The 18168-nt window shown below is 36.9% G+C and overlaps 1 protein-coding gene across 1 annotated transcript; it reads left to right on the top strand.

Moving 5' to 3' along the window:
- Window positions 1-281: 281 nt before the first annotated feature.
- On the top strand, window positions 282-17675 carry LOC147490052 (HEAT/U-box domain-containing protein). The gene is made up of 16 exons (XM_086570047.1): window positions 282-402; window positions 493-604; window positions 685-747; window positions 1323-1400; window positions 2146-2237; window positions 3381-3483; window positions 4299-4451; window positions 5996-6654; window positions 6826-7318; window positions 8705-9234; window positions 10141-10897; window positions 12072-12780; window positions 13614-14665; window positions 14791-15249; window positions 16474-16704; window positions 16880-17675. Exons 1-16 carry the CDS (start codon window positions 347-349, stop codon window positions 16904-16906), a joined length of 5574 nt encoding a protein of 1857 aa, XP_086426173.1. The 5' UTR covers window positions 282-346; the 3' UTR covers window positions 16907-17675.
- Window positions 17676-18168: the final 493 nt, after the last annotated feature.

The following is an 18168-nucleotide window of genomic DNA, read 5'->3' as shown; positions in this document are numbered from 1 at the left end:
ACATTTTTTTCGTTTTTTTGGGCTGAATTTTTAAATGAATTAGAATCCAAATTTTAAGATTTTTGACAAATAATTTCAGTACCGAATTTTTGAGAATTTACTAGCTATGGCACTCTCAAACTTAATCGATCAACACGTTTCATTTCTTCTGGAATGTTTCCATAATCGACTTGGGCCTGCACCACATAGAATATCCAGCCCAACCCAACAGGGTTTGGTTTGTGTCTTCGTGGGCTCAAAATAAAAGCCCATACTATTTGTTCTCAGAAACAAAACAAACAAAGGGTTTTATTTATTTCCTAACCCTCTCTGAAGTCTGAAGTCTGAACCCAAAAAAGAGAGAGAAATGGGTCGACCGAAGGGAGATGGAGCTAGAACCAAAAACCGTCCTTCCAGCAGCAGGTTTTTATTATTTATATTATTTTTTTAATTGTTTTAGTTAATAGTTATTGATTGATATGTTTTGTTGTAATTAAAAAAAATGATACACAGCTTGGCAGCATCACTATTACCAACAGGAGCAGCGACAGTTGGATTTGGAGGCTATGTGGGAAGTTCACGTCTCGATACTTCTCTACCATCCGAAGACACCGCCTCGTTTTCGGTATATTAAATATTTATTTATATATTTGTGTTTTAATATATTGTGAAAAATAGAAAGTCATACATTGGTTTATTATGTAGGATGTGGATAGTGAAGTAGCTCAACATATAAAGAGACTTGGAAGGAAAGATCCTACCACAAAGGTAAACTTTGTTTTTGTTACCGTTATACAAATATGCCTAGCTTGAGTTGTATATTGTGTATGTTCATTCTAAGGTAGGACTAGTAAACTAGATGAGATACGCGAGTTGTTTTTGGCTTGTTTATGTTTGGGTTGTGTTGCAATATGAGCCAACCATCAATTGTACTAGATAACTGCTAAGCAGTGGGGGCGTGAGCGGAGGGTGAAGAAGAGAGAGGGAGAGAGAGAGGGAAGGAAGGAGGGAGAGAGGGAGAGAGAGGGATACGTGAGGACAGACAAACAAAAACCTACCAAACTACCTTTTGTCCCACGTACTGATGTACCCCCACCCCTCCCAAAAACATTCCCTCCGCTCACTTGATTAGTTTGTTTAGGGAAACTATTAAAGACTCGAGTGGGCTCGACTTCAATATCAGATTTCTATATGCTAGTTTCAATAGAAAGAAAGGAATTTATTAAGATGAAAATTGCATATTTTTGTTTATTTGGGTAATTTGTTGAAGTTAACTATCATGTATTGGGACTTTGGGTATTATTGTCACATGAAAGTTCATGATATGTTTATTTATTGTACAGCTTAAAGCTTTGGCATCTTTGTCTGAGCTTTTCAAGCAGAAAAACAGAGAGGATATTGTGCAGATCATTCCACAATGGGTATTTTTCTTCTTCTTATTTGCTTTCTATGCTTCTCCATCAATTTTGTCTTTCTCTTGTTCTAAATTTCTTGATAGAGACGGCCTTATGTCTGTACCAACGACTCACGTACTCCACATCACCCAATAGAATAAATCCACGTGTTTGGATCAAGTTACTCCACAAGTGACGGGGTGTTGAGATATATAGTCCAGATCAAGCATTTAAAACTTGCACCATATTATATAAGATCCTGGGGGCAGCTCTAAAATAGTTTTAAAGGAGAATGTTATTGTATTTTGGTATCTCTAAAATAATAAACTGTGAAATATTACATGATGTTTGACGGCCTTGTGATACATGTTAAAAATGGTACCTGAAATTGAGCATGTGTCCAGGAATTTTGTAGCTACATATACTCGCAGTTCCCCTTACTTAGATAGCTCATTTTGTTATTATCTATCTTAAGTTGGGGCTAGTAAACCATGTATTAGTAAAGATTGCATTTATGACTCAGCATGGGCTTGTAAAGCTTTTCTAGAGATATTGCTTCTAAGCCACACATACATACAGTATACTCAAAAACAGAAAAGCACAGAAATATACAATAAGAGGGAGCTTATAACAGTATCTCACAACCAGATTTGCTTGAAGGAGAATATTATGGCTGTATTTTGCTTGAAACATGCCAATATGCTTTATGAAAATGAACTTTTACTTGTATACCTCTGTTAATAATGCAACAATCACGTGTTTCCATTGACAGGCATTTGAATACAAAAGGTTGCTACAAGATTACAATAGAGAGGTTCGGAGAGCTACTCATGACACCATGACTAGTCTTGTCAGCACTGTCGGGTTTGAGCTTATCTTTTGCATTGTAAATTACCATGAGTATTCAGTTCATTCACCCAAATGATTGAGTTACATCTATCTTTGAAAACTTCAGTATTTTGTTGTAAATTACCACGACTGTTTAGTTCATTCCTTTAGATGATTGACTTGCATCTATTTTTGAAAAATTAAATGTTTATTTAAAATTGTGAAGTAGTGATTATTGTTAGTTTGTTACAGCTGTTTGTTCTGGCATAGTTCTAAAAAAAAAAATTTACATGGGTGAAATGGTGAAACATCTGCTTAACATAATGGAGTCATGTCAAAAGCTTGTGTCCTTGATTCATAGTGATAACTGATAAGCTCCTCCAACTCTTACTTCTAAGTTCTAACAAAAGTAGCACCGCTTCCATGTTGCATAATCTCTTTATGTAATTGATATCCAGTGGAAATTCAGAAAAGAAAGTTCATCATAATGTATAAAAGAAGTCATGCATATATCATGTGTTTAATGGAAGAAGAAAATCCCATGTTCCTGGAGTGCACTTTGTTGCAAAGCGTTTGTGATGCATCTTTTGAGTAGCTACGGTGGCAAATGATATGTTAGTGCATCAACTCCCTGCGGATAGTCTGATGTGGGTTGCGCCTCTATAGCCTAGCACAGTACTTACCCAATAGTGCATCACCTCTTTCTGGTTAGTCTGTAAATAGATAGTGTGGGATCTATTATCCCTAGCTGTTTGATTTGGGATTCTTCCATGAATACCCTACTGTTGGGACCCTATACTGATATGTAGCCCATCCACACCCTGGTATTGTGATGTTTAGGCTAAATTATACCCATACTTCACCAAGAAGTTTCAAAATGTCAGGCAAACCAATAATTTTACAGAGAAACATACAATAGTAATTCATAAAGGATTGGTGAAAAAATGTTTTTACGGCATTAAATGTGCTCTAATGGCACAGTGAGATCAGAGAAAATATAGTAAGCACTTTCGCATACTTAAGATTGTAGTCATGCTCTATATACTTGCCTAAATTTGTTTGTCCTTAAGTTTATTGATCAACTTTTCTTTTAATTCATTGAAAAAATTTCTGTTCTTCTAGTTGTACTAGAGAAGCTTTATGAGAATTTGCTTTTGACAATGTAAATATCTTTCTCAGGAGAGGCTTAGCTCCTTATTTGAAATCCTTAATGGGGCCGTGGTGGTTATCCCAGTTTGATCCAGTTACTGAAGTTTCTCAAGCAGCAAGGCGATCATTGCAGGTCTGTTGGTTTTTCGTGTGTCTGTAAAGTTGGGTTTGTAATCAACTCTTGTATATTCCTTTTTATTTATGGTCGTCATCCTTTTCTTTATGTAAGTTCTTTGTATTTGTCAGGTCCCTGTATATTTGGTCTCAATTGATTAGATTCTCATCCAATATTATGTACATATCAATCAAAACATGCTTCATTATACTCATAAGTCTATCTCTAAATAAGGTGTTCTGATCGATAAGGCTCAAGGTATTCTTAGGCCGTTAGTGTAATCAAATGGAATAAATTGTCTAGTCATAAACCTTTTGGAATTGTTATTAAGTACGCATTCATGGGCTGGGAAGGATTCATTGTATGATAATGATTAATGACTAGGAATTTTTTTGGTGGATAAACCATTTTGACCCTTACATTTGCAGGGTTTTACTTGCAGAAGTAACCCTTGGGGCAAGGCAGGGAGAAAATGACTTGAGGAGGCGAATGTGTTTGTAAGGGTGTCAATAGGTTTATGTAAAATTAAATAGGCTTGTCCTCTTAATGTTCAAATTTTGATGATGGATGTTGAAACTTAAATTAGAATCTCATTTACTTAGGAAAGTAATTTAGCATGCACAGTTACTGGTCTGATAAATGGATGTTGAAACTTAAATTAGTGTTTCCAGCCTTCTCTTCTTTTTGAACTACTAAAAACACTGGAGTTGTCTTTGTTGTGCTATCTTCAAGTATGTATGCATGTGAATTCAATGTATCTGCAACTTCAGTGGACTGGACTGACTGTTTTGGCAGTAGTAATTTTTGACTGATAGTGGAGCTATGGATGACAGGATGCGTTTCCTGCCAAAGAGAAGAGATTGGATGCCTTGATTCTATGCACAGAAGAAATCTTCATCTACTTGGAGGAAAACCTAAAGCTCAAGCCGCAGACTATGTCTGACAAAGCAGCCCCATTAGATGAATTGGAAGAGATGAACCAACGTGTAAGCATCCCATGTCCTTGCTACCATTTATAATCACCTGCATTTTCTTTAAAGTTGTGAATTTTTTGACTCCTAGCTTTGACTAAGAGAACCTCTAAATGAATGAGACATTCTTTGAGGAACATATAAATGGAGTCCTATGTTTCGCTTACACCTTTTTCTTTTGGGTAGTAAGGGTTAGCGTTTAACCTTTTGTATGGTGCTGTCTTTGTTCTCAATCCCCATAATTATAAGGAATTACATTAACACTTCATATTCTTTAAGAAAAGCCGTGTCGGACAGCAGACACACGGGCATGGACACATGCTTACAATTTCAAACTAGGTTTTCTTCAATACCCAAAAAGAGTAAGAAAATTCTATTTAACATAGTTACAACTCCATAATTTGCCACATTCATAGTTATTTATTTGTAAGGAGACGCTTTGTAAGGTCTTGAGCCCAAGAATTAGTTGTGTAACTAAGGAATAATAACGGTTTTTTTTTAATTAGCCGTGTCCTACTTCATATAGGTCACCGTGTTGGACACTCCATATACGTGTCGGACACTGACACGAGTGTACCTGTCAATGTGACTTACAATTACATCTATATAATGCAGAGTTCTAGTTTTTGTACCTAATTTACTACACACAGGGGTAGGAAACTCACTGTCATCACTATTACCAGAAGAGTGCAACCTTCAGGTGCCATTAATATCTTGACATCACGTCCCGGTGAGTTAGAAATTTCTGGTGGCATCCAAGTTCTAGCTGAAGTACTCCAAACATGTTTTAACAGCTATTGAGTTGTTAAAACTTAAAACACTTAAAGTTGCTCCCTCAGACAAGAAAGACTAACGTGACTAAGCACAGGAAAAAATTTGACACTCTCAAAACTTTTCTATCGCTCACCAAAAATCTAACATGACAAAGAGCTGGGAGTCTGTTTTGGTGCAGACACTACAAATTTTGGTTGGTGATGTTATTGGATAGTCAGACATCAATCTCATCGTTGAATTGAAACTTAAGTGTCAAGGCTTGTGCAAAATTTAACATTGTCATAATATTCCATCACTCTTAGCCAGCCAGAATTCTTAGTTTCCAAAAGGTGATCACCATGAAACTGAAATACCTGTCTGTAAACCTGTTAATAACGCTTGAAATGTCTTCACCATCCCACCAATCGTTGTATAACCAAACACAGCTGGTATAGTGCTATAAGGCCTAGTTATCTTCCAGGGTAGCTAGATATAGACCTTGTCATCTGATTTAAGTATTTAACTGAAACGTGGGTGTCCAACGGTTTGTACAGCCTTGTCCGTCCTGATTGAAACATAAACGCTTCTCGCTCTCATTGTTGCCGTAACTTCTCCTTTCACTTTTGATGCTTCTGTAAATTAATCTGTTTTATTTGTCTTGTCTTTCCAGTGGTTTCTCTGTCTTTCACTATTGCTATGTGTGGTCTTCTAAAGGCAATTAATGCCAAATTATTTTCTTCTGAACTGGAAATTTCATATTGCTAATGTGAACTCTTGCTTATGCTTTTCAAATCCTATAATTGCAGGTTATTTCTACGTCCCAGCTGGCACTAGCCACACTTGTTGATATCCTGTTTGGCATGCAATTACAGAGACTAGGTTTTGAAAATGAAAGTTACGAGCCAAAGAATGCATCAAAGGCTAGGGAAGCTGCTATATCTTCCGTGGAAAAGATTTTCTCTACTCATAAGTATTTTCTAGAATTTCTCAAGTCTCAAAGTCCTGCTGTTCGATCGGCTACATATTCAGTTTTGGGGAGTTTCGTTAAACACATGCCTCATCTGTTTAATGAAGAAAATATGAAAGCATTGTCTACCGCAATACTTGGTGCTTTTCATGAAAAGGACCCAACATGTCATCATTCAATGTGGGACACAGTTCTGCTTTTTTGTAAAAAGTTTCCAGAAAGTTGGAGCGTCAGCAATATTCAGAAGACTGTGCTGAATCGCTTTTGGCATTTCTTGAGGAATGGATGTTATGGGTCAAAGCAAGTTTCCTATCCCATTTTGATCTCGTTCTTAGATCTGATACCTCCTAATTCAATTGACGGAGAGCAATTCTTTTTGAGTTTCTTCCAGAACCTATGGCAAGGAAGGGAACCATCCAATTCCTCCTCCGCCGATCGATTAGTATTTTTCAAGGCACTCAAAGAATGTTTTCTTTGGGCAGTACATAATGCATCAAGGTCTGTTAATATCTCTACATATATACAATACATTTCCATGACATGCTAGCCACATTTTGGTTTGTTTAGTATTTCATTTGTCTCATGCTCAGAAGATTTCTGATTCAGTAATTCTGCATCAGTTACATACATTTCATTTTTGTTCTGGTTTGTTTGCTGTAAATCGTGCAGGTACACCAAAGGAATGGATGATATTTATCCTTTTCAAGTCGGTCTTGTTGATAGTGTTCTTGTAAATCTCATGTGGCACGACTACCTATTGATAGTCAGTTCGAAGATTCAAGGTGGAGTTTCCTTGGGGAAGTCTTGTAGCTCGTTGGAGGACAACCTACTATCTTTTCAAGAAAAAAAGATAGAAAAATTGAATGCTAAGTATCCCTTAAACTACATGCAAGATCTGGCGAAATACATCATTGAAATTCTTTGTGACATATCTTTGAAGGAATCTACTTTGCTTGGCAACTTCAGTATAGTATTTCAGGAAAATTGTCTGAAGATTATTCAGCAAGTGGATCAAATAGAAAGACCGTTTGAACATGTAGATCAGATTGTAAATTTTTTGGTTTTACTGGAGCAACAAGCAGTGCAGAAAGGTGAAACATGGCCACTTGAGTTCGTAGCAGTACCAATGGTTAAAAAAGCTTTTCCATCAATTAGATCTCTGGTAAGGTGGTTTTACTCCCCCCTCCTCTTGCCATAACTGCTTATTTAAGTTATGTCTATTGTTACTTTTCTTATATCACTTGCATAAACATGTCTATTAGTGCAATATTCTTAAAGGAATCATCAAAAGGACTGTTCTCTTTGCTCTCTTAATTAGTACTATTGGACTGGACCAAATTTGAGAGAAAACTTCAGTCTACAAGCCATTCTAACCAGAGAAATCCTTAATCTAGTACTGACCAGAGAAATCCTTACTCTAGTTGAGTTTAAATTTATTAGTGAATGGCTAATTACAATTTTATATTTTTTAAATTAAAGTGACTTTTTGTTTCTTTTCGGTTTTTAATTAATAACGATGAATGGATGAAGTGTATTAATATCCAATTCGAAAAGAGTTTGCTGGATGAGATGGCACATTACAAAAATAAACAATCCAGAAAGGGAAAACAAAGGAAAAAAAAAATACATTTTCTAACCTCATGAACAACATTGAGAGTAATTACCTGGTCAGCTACCCTGTTGGTCTCCTTAAAAGCTAACTAACATGGACACTTCATATTCTTAAAATGAATCTGTGTTGGATACAGAAGGACACTTGTGTCGGCACACGGACACGGTGTGCATTCAATTTCAAACCATGGTTTCTTTAATACCGTAAAAGACAAGAAAATAATTTATTAACACAGTTACAACTCCATGATATGCCACTTTCATAGTTATTAAATTGTAAGGAGGTGCTTTGTAAGGTCTTGAGCCCAAGCATTAGTAATGCTGCTAAAGAATGCCCAAAATTTGAGGTTCATACTGCTTGGATTGGAACCTCTCCATCATAAAGAACAAAGAATCTGATCCAAATTCTTGCATGTGGTTGTGGGAAGGACTTTATGGGTCTGACATGATGAGTGACAATGACATTAATAGTTTTCTTTTTAATTAGCTGGGTCCCCGTGTTGGACACCCCATATCCATGTCGACACCGACATGTGTATCCCTGTCTATGTGACTTAGCGTAAAAGTCAATTGTTATTAAATTATGTTCAACCCCCAATTGTTTGGCTTTGTAACAACACCTTGTTTTGACATTTTATGTGTAAGAGTACCCACCGTTTTTTTGTTCATTTGTGGGATATAATGTGATTACAGATCGAATAACTGTATGTGCTTGCAAAGTGGTCCTTGGGAGCTTCTCTGCTCTAATAATTTGTTATGGTTATCCTATGCAGCACTCTGTTGTTTTTTTCTCGAATACAGTTTACTACCATGTTGTCTATTAGTTTAGTTAGAGATATTACCTACAATGGGGACCTTTGACAAACGATTCTCATTACCACTCCATATCGCTCCCGCTAAAAGTTTGCATATTCTATTTTGTTCTTCGTAATGGCAGGATTCTCCTGTTGCTCTCAAACTTTTATCTGTCACGATTTCCATATTTGGACCAAGAAAAATAGTTGCAGCGCTCTCTGTTTGCGACAAAGGGAATGCAAGCAATTATCTATCTGATGGAGGAGATAATGGATCAAAGTCAGGTAGCTTTTTGCCAGTTTTCAAGGACATTTTTGTTCCATGGTGTTTGAATGGAAGTAATCATTCAACTGAGGCACACTTGGATCTCTTACTTGCGTTACTTGATACTGAATTTTTTGCTGAACAATGGGATAGTATTATAACATATGCAACAAGACAAGATAGACAGTATGATACTGATCTTGAGTCTACAGATTTTGATCACATTTCTGTGTTGGCAATGCTCATGGAGAAAGTTAGAAAAATTATTAGGAAAAAGATGAGCTCTGAATCTGACCATGAATGGGACTCCCAAGTAAAACACTGGCATCACAGGTTGTTAGATTCGACAGCTGTCTCTGTTGCTCGCTTCGGCCCTCCTTTCCATATATCGTACTCTCGCTTCTTACGGTATGTAGATTTCCACTTCATTGCTATGTAACACAAATACGGGTCCTGCCTTTGTCGTAGTACATAATAATTGAGGCAGTGTCTACTAAAAACCATGATGCAGAACTGCAGAAAATTAATTTTCACTAATGACTGTTTCCCATCATTTTCTTCTCTTATCAATTTCTAATTGCTTTACTACTTCAATACATATGTTGAGGTAGGGGATTAACTCTCAGTTTACTCAGCTTTTGACAATTCTAGTGACTAACAACTTTTCAATTCACCGAGATTCCCATCTTGTATTTTGTGAGTTGTGTTAATAGATAGATAGATATGTAACTTAGTCTATCCTGTGGCAAAGACAATGAAAACCCCTTATTTTTTGTGACGAGAACACAATTTTTCCTGTAATTTTGATCATGTGGATGTTGCACGTAGTTCAGCTAGACGAATGCCTTGGAATTGTTGAGGTGGGTATTCACAAACCACTGGCACGAGTAGTAAAGAGATGAAATACCAAAGACGCTCCATTTGTGCATTTGGAATATTTTTAAGTTGAATAGAAGCGGGAAGTAGAACTGTGTGTACTATAACTTTGTCAAGTGAATACTGGCTTAGAAGTTAGAAGTGTGGCTTATCTGGTACACAATGTAAATATTCTCCAATTTCATCAATTAAGGTTCAATGAGACGAATTCCCTTGGGCTAGTTTTGAGTATTTGTAACACTTATTGGTTGTTACGGCAACAACTAATGTTTGTTTGATGGTGGCGTAGTGTTGCTGGGTAAAGTACTATCCTGCTCAGACATGATTTACTTTTTTTATTATGTTAAAATTCATTAAATTTCTTCAATAACATCATTTCCATTGACTATGATCTATTTTGTGTGTGCTTTAACAAATATTCCGCATCTGATGTTGCAGGGCTGTTCTTGGTGGTTCAACAGAGGATGACAAGATTTTCCTTGTTTCAAGAGAATCAATGATTTTGATATTTAAAGAGTTGCTCCAAAAGTTTGTTCCTCTTCTAAGTGGATCATCTTTTACTTGGGCAAAGGATGCATGCTCTTTATTGTCATGCAGTGGACTTAAAGATACAGTATTGAAATATGAATCTAATGTCATCATGCTTGAGTTGGCCAAATTCGCTCTTGAGGTTCTGGAAGGGAGTTTCTATTGTTTAAAGGAATTTGATGAGGAACCTGAGCTCGTTCCATGTATATCAGCTGCAATATTTATCCTCGAGTGGGATTATAGGATGACATTACAGGTAGCCGTGGATAAGAATTCAGTGATTTTTAAAGATATGGTTGGTGATGAGTTACATGAGCATAATGCCTTTTGTGAATCCATTCATGCTTTTCGATTTAAAGCTAGTTCTCATTTCTGGAGAAGCCTTAGCATCTACAGCCTCAGGAGGTTGCAGAATATTTTGATTCAGACTATCAGGTCTGCCATTGTTCAGACAGGTACCTTTGATTCCGAGAAAGTTCCATCTTTATGCTGCCAGTGGGTGGTAGAAATCCTTGATTCCTTTGGTTGTGATCATTGTGATGAGCAAATTCTACTGGATAATTTGTTAGACGAGAGTGAATTTTGGCCTTTGTGGGTTAACCCCTCTCTGATTGATGGTTCAAGATCAGCTACATTGAAAATAGAGGCTGCTCCTACGGACATACAGGTAAACCATTCTGGTAACTTAGCCTTAATTGCTTTAGTTGCCTCTCTCTCTCTCTCTCCCTCCTCCCCCCACCCCCAGTATTTCAGAGTTTCACCTTTTGACAGCTTATATGTGTTCCGACAAGGTTGGTTTTGTACTAAATGGTAATACTATTTAGCAGTTGTCATGAAAATCATTTTCTTAATGGTACAGATAGAATCATTTCCAGTGCTGATATATTTACAGATACATGTCAATAAGTTAGTTTTCTTTTTTATACATATGAGGTATCAATTTTTCAGTTTTTCTTCTTTGTTTAACAAAAACAGGGTTTGATGAAACCAGCTGTATAGATGGGTATGTCAGTGCGTGACTGTTGTCTTTGATGAGAAGACAATATGAAACCATGAAAAGTATCCATCTTGAGCACATGTAACTTGTCAGATTCCTTTGGTCTTTTGTTATGGATCTGTCTAAATACACTCCCTATTCTTACTCCCTGTTGTGGGACCGACAGTCCAACCGTACAATAAGCTCCCCATATACATCCTCAAAAATATTAGTCCAATTGAAAACTCCTAACCTGTTGAAAATTGTTTCTGATCAAGTTAATTTTATCTGAGGATGGTCTTATCGAAGATGAGAACTTAGTGTACAGTTGGATCAACTAAAGTAGTTTATATGGGGTTGACAAGTGGGAGTAAGAACAGGGAGTATGGATAGGGTGTGTGTATAGAGGGACTGGGGACCTTTTTATTATTTTTATTAAATACATCAATTTACCTCTGAGGAAGGCCTTAACGTTGCTTGGATACATAAATTATTGAGACGGGTATTAAACAAGCCAGTAGAACAATCCTGTAAAGTAGGTCTTATCCATAAATTCTTGGGGTGTACATGGAGCCGATTGTTAGAGTCCTCCCACTAATTATTTTCACCAAGTGGAGGTTACCTGCTTAAGTGTTAGTTTCTGATGCAATAGAATTCCTTCCACAAAGGTTTTTGATATCATAACAAGCAGTAATTAGCCTTGTAGTAGTGAAGCACTCACTTTTGTAAGTTGTAATGCTACTGTCAAAAAAAATCCCTGTTTTTCTCAGTTTAAGAAGAAAGCTGTTCTGAAGTTTTTTTCGTTCATTATGGTATGGGAAGGGGATTAGAAAATTGATTTCTTATTGACATTTTTTGGTTGCAGATATCCAGTCATCGTGTTTTTGTTGCTTTTGTTGACAAACTTATTTCAAATCTCGGAATCGGTCGAGTTATTGCTGGTTTAGTTTCTCGGTTTACATCTTCATCACTAGAAGCTCAACATCAGGTGGTTCTTTCACATTCTTATTCTCGAGGGTGGCTTGCTGCTGAAATATTATGCACCTGGAAGTGGAGAGGAGGCAGTGCGTTAGGTTCTTTCTTGCCTCTACTAAGTGAATTTGCAAAGAATGGTGTTTCTTCCGAGTCTTTATTAGACTCCATTGTCAATATTTTACTAGATGGTGCCCTTGTTCATGGAGCCAGTGATGAAATCTTCCTCAATGTATGGTCTGCCTCAGCTGATGAAATAGAGTGTATTCAAGATCCTTTCTTGAGGGCCCTTGTATCTCTGCTTTTGGTTCTAGTAATCGAATATAATATATGGGCAGAGAACAAGTCTATAGTTCTATTTAATCATCTTGTAGATAGACTTTTCGTGGGGAATATGGTGAATAGAAACTGTTTGAGAATTCTACCTTATGTAATGAATGTCATTATTCAACCGTTGTGGTATAAAGGTACAATATATGACAAAGTTAATGAAGATGTACAACCTGATTCTTACAACGAAAATCGAGTACAAGTTGTTATCAGTGATTGGCTTCAAAGAGCGCTCGCATTGCCACCTCTAGTATCAATGATTCCAGGCCAAGGTATGTGGATATTCCTCTTTTGAGTTTTTTCTTTTCAAATAGTGAACCTTTCTAAAAAAAAAACCAAAACACCAAAATTCAGCCATAGTGACAAAAATCGGTAGGAAACGCGAAAAGTCGGGTCCACCGATCTAATCGCCGAATAATTTTCTAATTCGGCAAATCGGTGAGAACAGAAAAAAAAAAGAATTTGGTACGTCAGCAAGCTTAATTCATGCTGAAAAGTGTTTGACTGACGTCAAACTCGTTGAAAGCGTAAAAGATTTCGAGTAGTACGAATGTAAATTGTGAGATGCCACATCATATCCTTCTTTAGTAGGTCAATTTATTATTGAAAAAAAAAACATCTTCCAGACCTCTGACTCTAGTGTTGTACTTTAACTATAGACTCTACCACTGTACTATTATACCTCAATTCTACTATGTTTATTGTAATAAAATAGTCTTCATTTTTTTGGTAAACTCTAATGTACATTTGGTTTACTATATTACTGCATGTATTTTGTTCATAAGATAATGATACCGATTTTTTTACGAAACTTTCACTAAAATTTTCCAACTCGAATTGACCCCTTGCCGATTTTTCACCAAATCTGAATTTTGTCACTCTGCCTATAGCATAGAACCCGTAAAATGTTATAAATTATATGACTGTAGAACTTTAAATTGGAAAAATGGGTAGTGGGGTGCCTTTGTTGCATGGGAGAAATAGTATGTGGTTAACAGAGGATTTTCTGACCAAATCGTCCTTGGATTTTGCGTTGTGGAGTATTTTTGCTCTGTTTATTACCAACAATGGTGATAAACTGATAATTATGTATATCTTGATGCAGATTATGAAGAATGGATTCAAGTTATCATATCTTGTTATCCCATGGATGCAAAAGGAGGAACTGGGGCTCTTAAAACTGCTTTTGAAAGAGACTTGGCAGATTCAGAGAAAACGTTGTTGGTAAATTTGTTTAGAAAACAACGCACTGATGGTAATCTCTTGGCTGCAGGCAATCAGTCACCATTTGTACAATTGACTTTATCGCAGTTGATGTCTGTTTCAGTCAGTTACTGTTGGAAGGAGTTAAATGAAGATGATTGGGAGTTTGTATTATCTCTAGTTAGAAGATGGACAGAATCTGCAGTGGTGGTGATTGAGGAAATTGCTGAGAATGTAGACGAAATAGTTATCAAATCTTCTGATATCTTGGAAATGGTCATACAGAAACTTGATGAAGTAGTTACGATGCATGATCATTCTCTTATGAATATTGCTAGAAATTCCCTCTATACATTCTCCCTGTTTACTGGGCTAATTGAAGGCCATTTCGAGGAAGAGCCTGAAAGACTATGCTTTTTAAAAACAGAAAAATGGATCAATCTTAAAGATCATATCCGGGAATCTGTTCTTCGCTTATTCTTTGCTACGGGGGTTGCAGAAGCCATTGCAAATTCTTGTTGTCAAGAGGCTTCTTCTATTGTAGCATCATCACGGCATGCACATCCCCATTTTTGGGAGTTAGTAGCTTCAAGTGTTATCAGCTCTCCACCTCATGTTAAAAACTTAGCAGTAGAATCAATGGAAATTTGGGAGCTAAGTAAAGGGGCTATTAGCTCTTTGTTTGCTATTCTTTTTTCATCCACCAGTATATCTGTGTTGCAATTTGCTGCTTATCTTACTCTATCAACTGAACCTATATCACAATTATCTATCACCAAAGTAAGTACTGCTGGTGGCTTGGTCGAGGATAGTACTGCAGGGCAAGAGTTTGACCAATCCCGTCGTGTTGATTCGTCTTCAGAAGAAATGGTACATCTGAGAGAAGAAATTTCATATCTGATTGAAAAATCACCATCTAAGGTTCTTGAGATGGATTTGGTAGCACGTGATCGGGTAAATTCCTGCAGCCAATACTGAACTATTATTAATTTCTGTTGAGAGTTACCTGCTTCTAAGTAGTATTCTCTGTCAAAAGTTTAGTAATTTTTTGTAATTTTATATATTTGTTAATTGTGTAGGTAAATCTCTTCATTTCCTGGGCCTTGTTTCTGTCACACCTTCAGTCTATACCGTCAACATCACCAACAAAGCAGATGTTGATTCAGTGTATACAGGATTCTGCCAATTCCAAAGTATTAGATTGTCTTTTCCAGCACATTCCCTTCAAGCTGGGATCTACACATAGCCTGAAGAAGAAAGATGTGGTGCATCCAACTGAAGTATCTCAAGCTGCTACTGCTGCAAAACGTGCTATCACAACAGGATCTGTAGTATTTGCTGTAGAATCACTTTGGCCTGTTAGAACAGAGACAATGGCAGCACTTGCTGGTGCAATATATGGTTTAATGATCCGTGCTCTTCCAGCATATGTCCGGGATTGGTTTACTAGCTTGCGTGATAAATCGACATCAGCTGCAATCGAATCTTTTACAAAAACATATTGCAGTCCCCCTCTGCTTGCAGATGAACTTTCTCAGGTGAGTGATGGACTTGGGTTAAGGATTTGCTGTTGGTGTTGTTATTCTTGTTACTTTTAAGAATTTCATTACTAGCAAAGTTTACTGTACCTCACAGTATAAAGATATGGCACGATGTTGTCAACAAGGTAAATTAGCATGTGAGAGAAATATATTTATGTGCACAGACTTTAGGGGTGGGAAAATGGTTTTTGAAAATTAGCATGTCTTAAACTAAACGACAGGAAAAGATTGGTAAAAGTCTGGGCTGGTCAATCAGATAGCTATCCATGAACCTTTGTAATGAAGGTTTCTATCACTAGACATGAAAACAACTAAACATGTGTATCAGCAAATTTATATGTAAAATTTTATGTTATCCATCAGTAGGATAGACATAAAGATGATTCGCATGTAGCAGACCTGTGTGAGATGCATGTTTGTTAAGTAGTCTGTTTCCCTGATCATGGCTACTCAGGCCATTATGGCTGGATGGAGATACATACTTTATAAGAATAAGTCAGAACGAGACTCAGATAAATGGAATTCAGATATAAATGTAGTTAGCTACTCTTAATTGCTCGCTAAGTGCTAGTTATCTTGTTTGTAACACTTTTACTATCCATCAGTAGGATAGACATAAAGATTATTTGCATGTAGCAGACCTGTTCATGGCTACTCAGGCCATGGCTGGATGGAGATTCATACTTTATAAGAATAAGTCGGAATGAGCCTCAGATAAATGGAATTCAGATATAAATGTAGGTAGCTACTCTTAGTTGCTCGCTAAGTGCCAGTTATCTTGCTTGTAACACTTTTAATATTATTGGAGATGAATATAACATTTAACGATCATAATAAATAAATAAATAAAAATAAAATAAAATCTCTGTTTAATGGATTCAGATATAATACAGTTCTTACGCATAATAATTTCTTTGTTTATGTATAGGCAGTAAAGCATTCCATTGTTATCCTCATACTCTTAGGAACATAATTGATCCTTTTGTCTAAACCTGCAAAGACAAGTATTATGTCAGATTGTCAGTATTAAGATTCAAGATCATATACACATGAGTAGATACTTCTGCTTCATCTGCATGCTGAGATATACCTGTACGCTCTAAAGAAGAATGTCTTACCTGATGTCATTTCTTCATCCCTTTCATCCGTTGTCTTTGGACCGACTCACCGGCATATTTATATAAGTGTTACACTTGGCATATAATCGTATATCTTTTGCAGATAAAAAAGGCCTCTGTTGCCGATGAGAATTTTTCCGTTAGTGTTAGCAAATCTGCATGTGAGGTTGTTGCTACTTATAAAAAGGAAGAAACGGGAATGGATTTGGTTATTAGCCTTCCTGTATCTTACCCATTGCGGCCTGTAGATGTCGACTGCACAAGAAGTCTTGGCATTAGTGACCAAAAACAGAGAAAGTGGTTGATGTCTATGATTGCCTTTGTTCGTAGTCAGGTATCCTCCATGATATTCTGTGTGATTATCTCCGTCTATTTTTCAGCATACACATCTTATCGACATCTTCCTTTGAATTCATTTTTCATCTAACTTGTGCTTCCCTTTTTTCACTCATTTCTACTTTGTGGGAAAAAAGAATTGCCAGCTACTTATCTTTTCCTGTGAAATGCAGAATGGAGCCTTGGCTGAAGCTATATGAAGATGGAAAAGCAACTTCGACAAGGAATTTGAAGGTGTTGAGGAGTGCCCCATCTGTTACAGTATTATTCACACTGCCAACAACAGCCTTCCTCGACTTGCTTGCAAGACTTGCAAGCACAAGTTCCATTCAGCATGCCTCTACAAGTGGTTCTCAACTTCTCACAAATCAACGTGTCCCCTGTGCCAAAGTCCATTTTAGTAGCACCCTGGTACAAGTTCCATTCAGCTTGCCTCAGAGTGGCTTTCAACTTCTCACAAACAGCGTGCCCCCAATGTTAGAGGCCTTTTTGATCATTCGGTAGCAGTGAATCCCATATCAGGGGTTGGAGTATCTTTCTCCCAATTACACTGGGTGCAAATTCTGAGCAGTAGTCGTGTTACATGTTTTTTGTGACACATTATGAGAAACTCGATGCCTTGAGAAACTTGAGCTGCAATTGCAGAGTGCTACAAGAGTTTGTGGTGTTGAATTACCAAGTCTTTCACCGTGTTTCACCTCAGCCAGGTTTGCATTATACCATCATAGAATCGATAGCACTACTTGAAATGGATCAGGGCCAACTTGACATATGGTTTGCGTGGTATTTGGACTTCGGAGAGTGAGAAGCACTGTTTTTCCCTCTGCATTGTATAGATGACAATTACATACATGGTTGAGACTTCAGAGTGGTAAATGTAAAATTACCTTTTATACAGGACAATGACATCTGATGGAACGTCTCTTACTATATCAATTTTGAGGATTTTCAGTTGTAGAGTTTGGTGAACTGATGTAATTCTTGTCGTATACTTTACTGCACCCCAACAACTAGAATTCCAACAAGCGCAACACAAAGGGAAGGCATTTGCTTTCTCTGTTTAGCATTTCAGGTTATGGACTTGTCATATACTGAAAGAAACGGAACTTATTATTGCAGTCAGGAATATCATAACTGCTTCTGAGATCTCGTCCCTTGCTGATCTCTGGAGATAAATGGGCAAATTAATGTTTATCTGACTGATTGGTTACAAAATAAGATGCACAAATTTATAGCTGCCTTAGGGTTATGGCAGATGGGAGTAGCAGAGAGCTGTGGTAGATCATACATTGTTCTGTGCATGAAAAGTCTGAATTCCTGCAAATAATTGTAGATGGCTCTGAACACACTTCTACGTGTACTCACATTGCCCGTTTTAAATTGTTTAGGCTATTGCCGTTTGTTCTCAATAAAATGGATAAATTGGAAAACATTATCTGATATCTTTCAAAATGTCTGAATC

Source organism: Coptis chinensis, chromosome 7 (assembly GCF_015680905.1).
Source record: "Coptis chinensis isolate HL-2020 chromosome 7, ASM1568090v1, whole genome shotgun sequence".
In the NCBI taxonomy this organism is placed as follows: domain Eukaryota; kingdom Viridiplantae; phylum Streptophyta; class Magnoliopsida; order Ranunculales; family Ranunculaceae; genus Coptis; species Coptis chinensis.
This window is presented reverse-complemented; position numbering and strand designations above follow the sequence as displayed.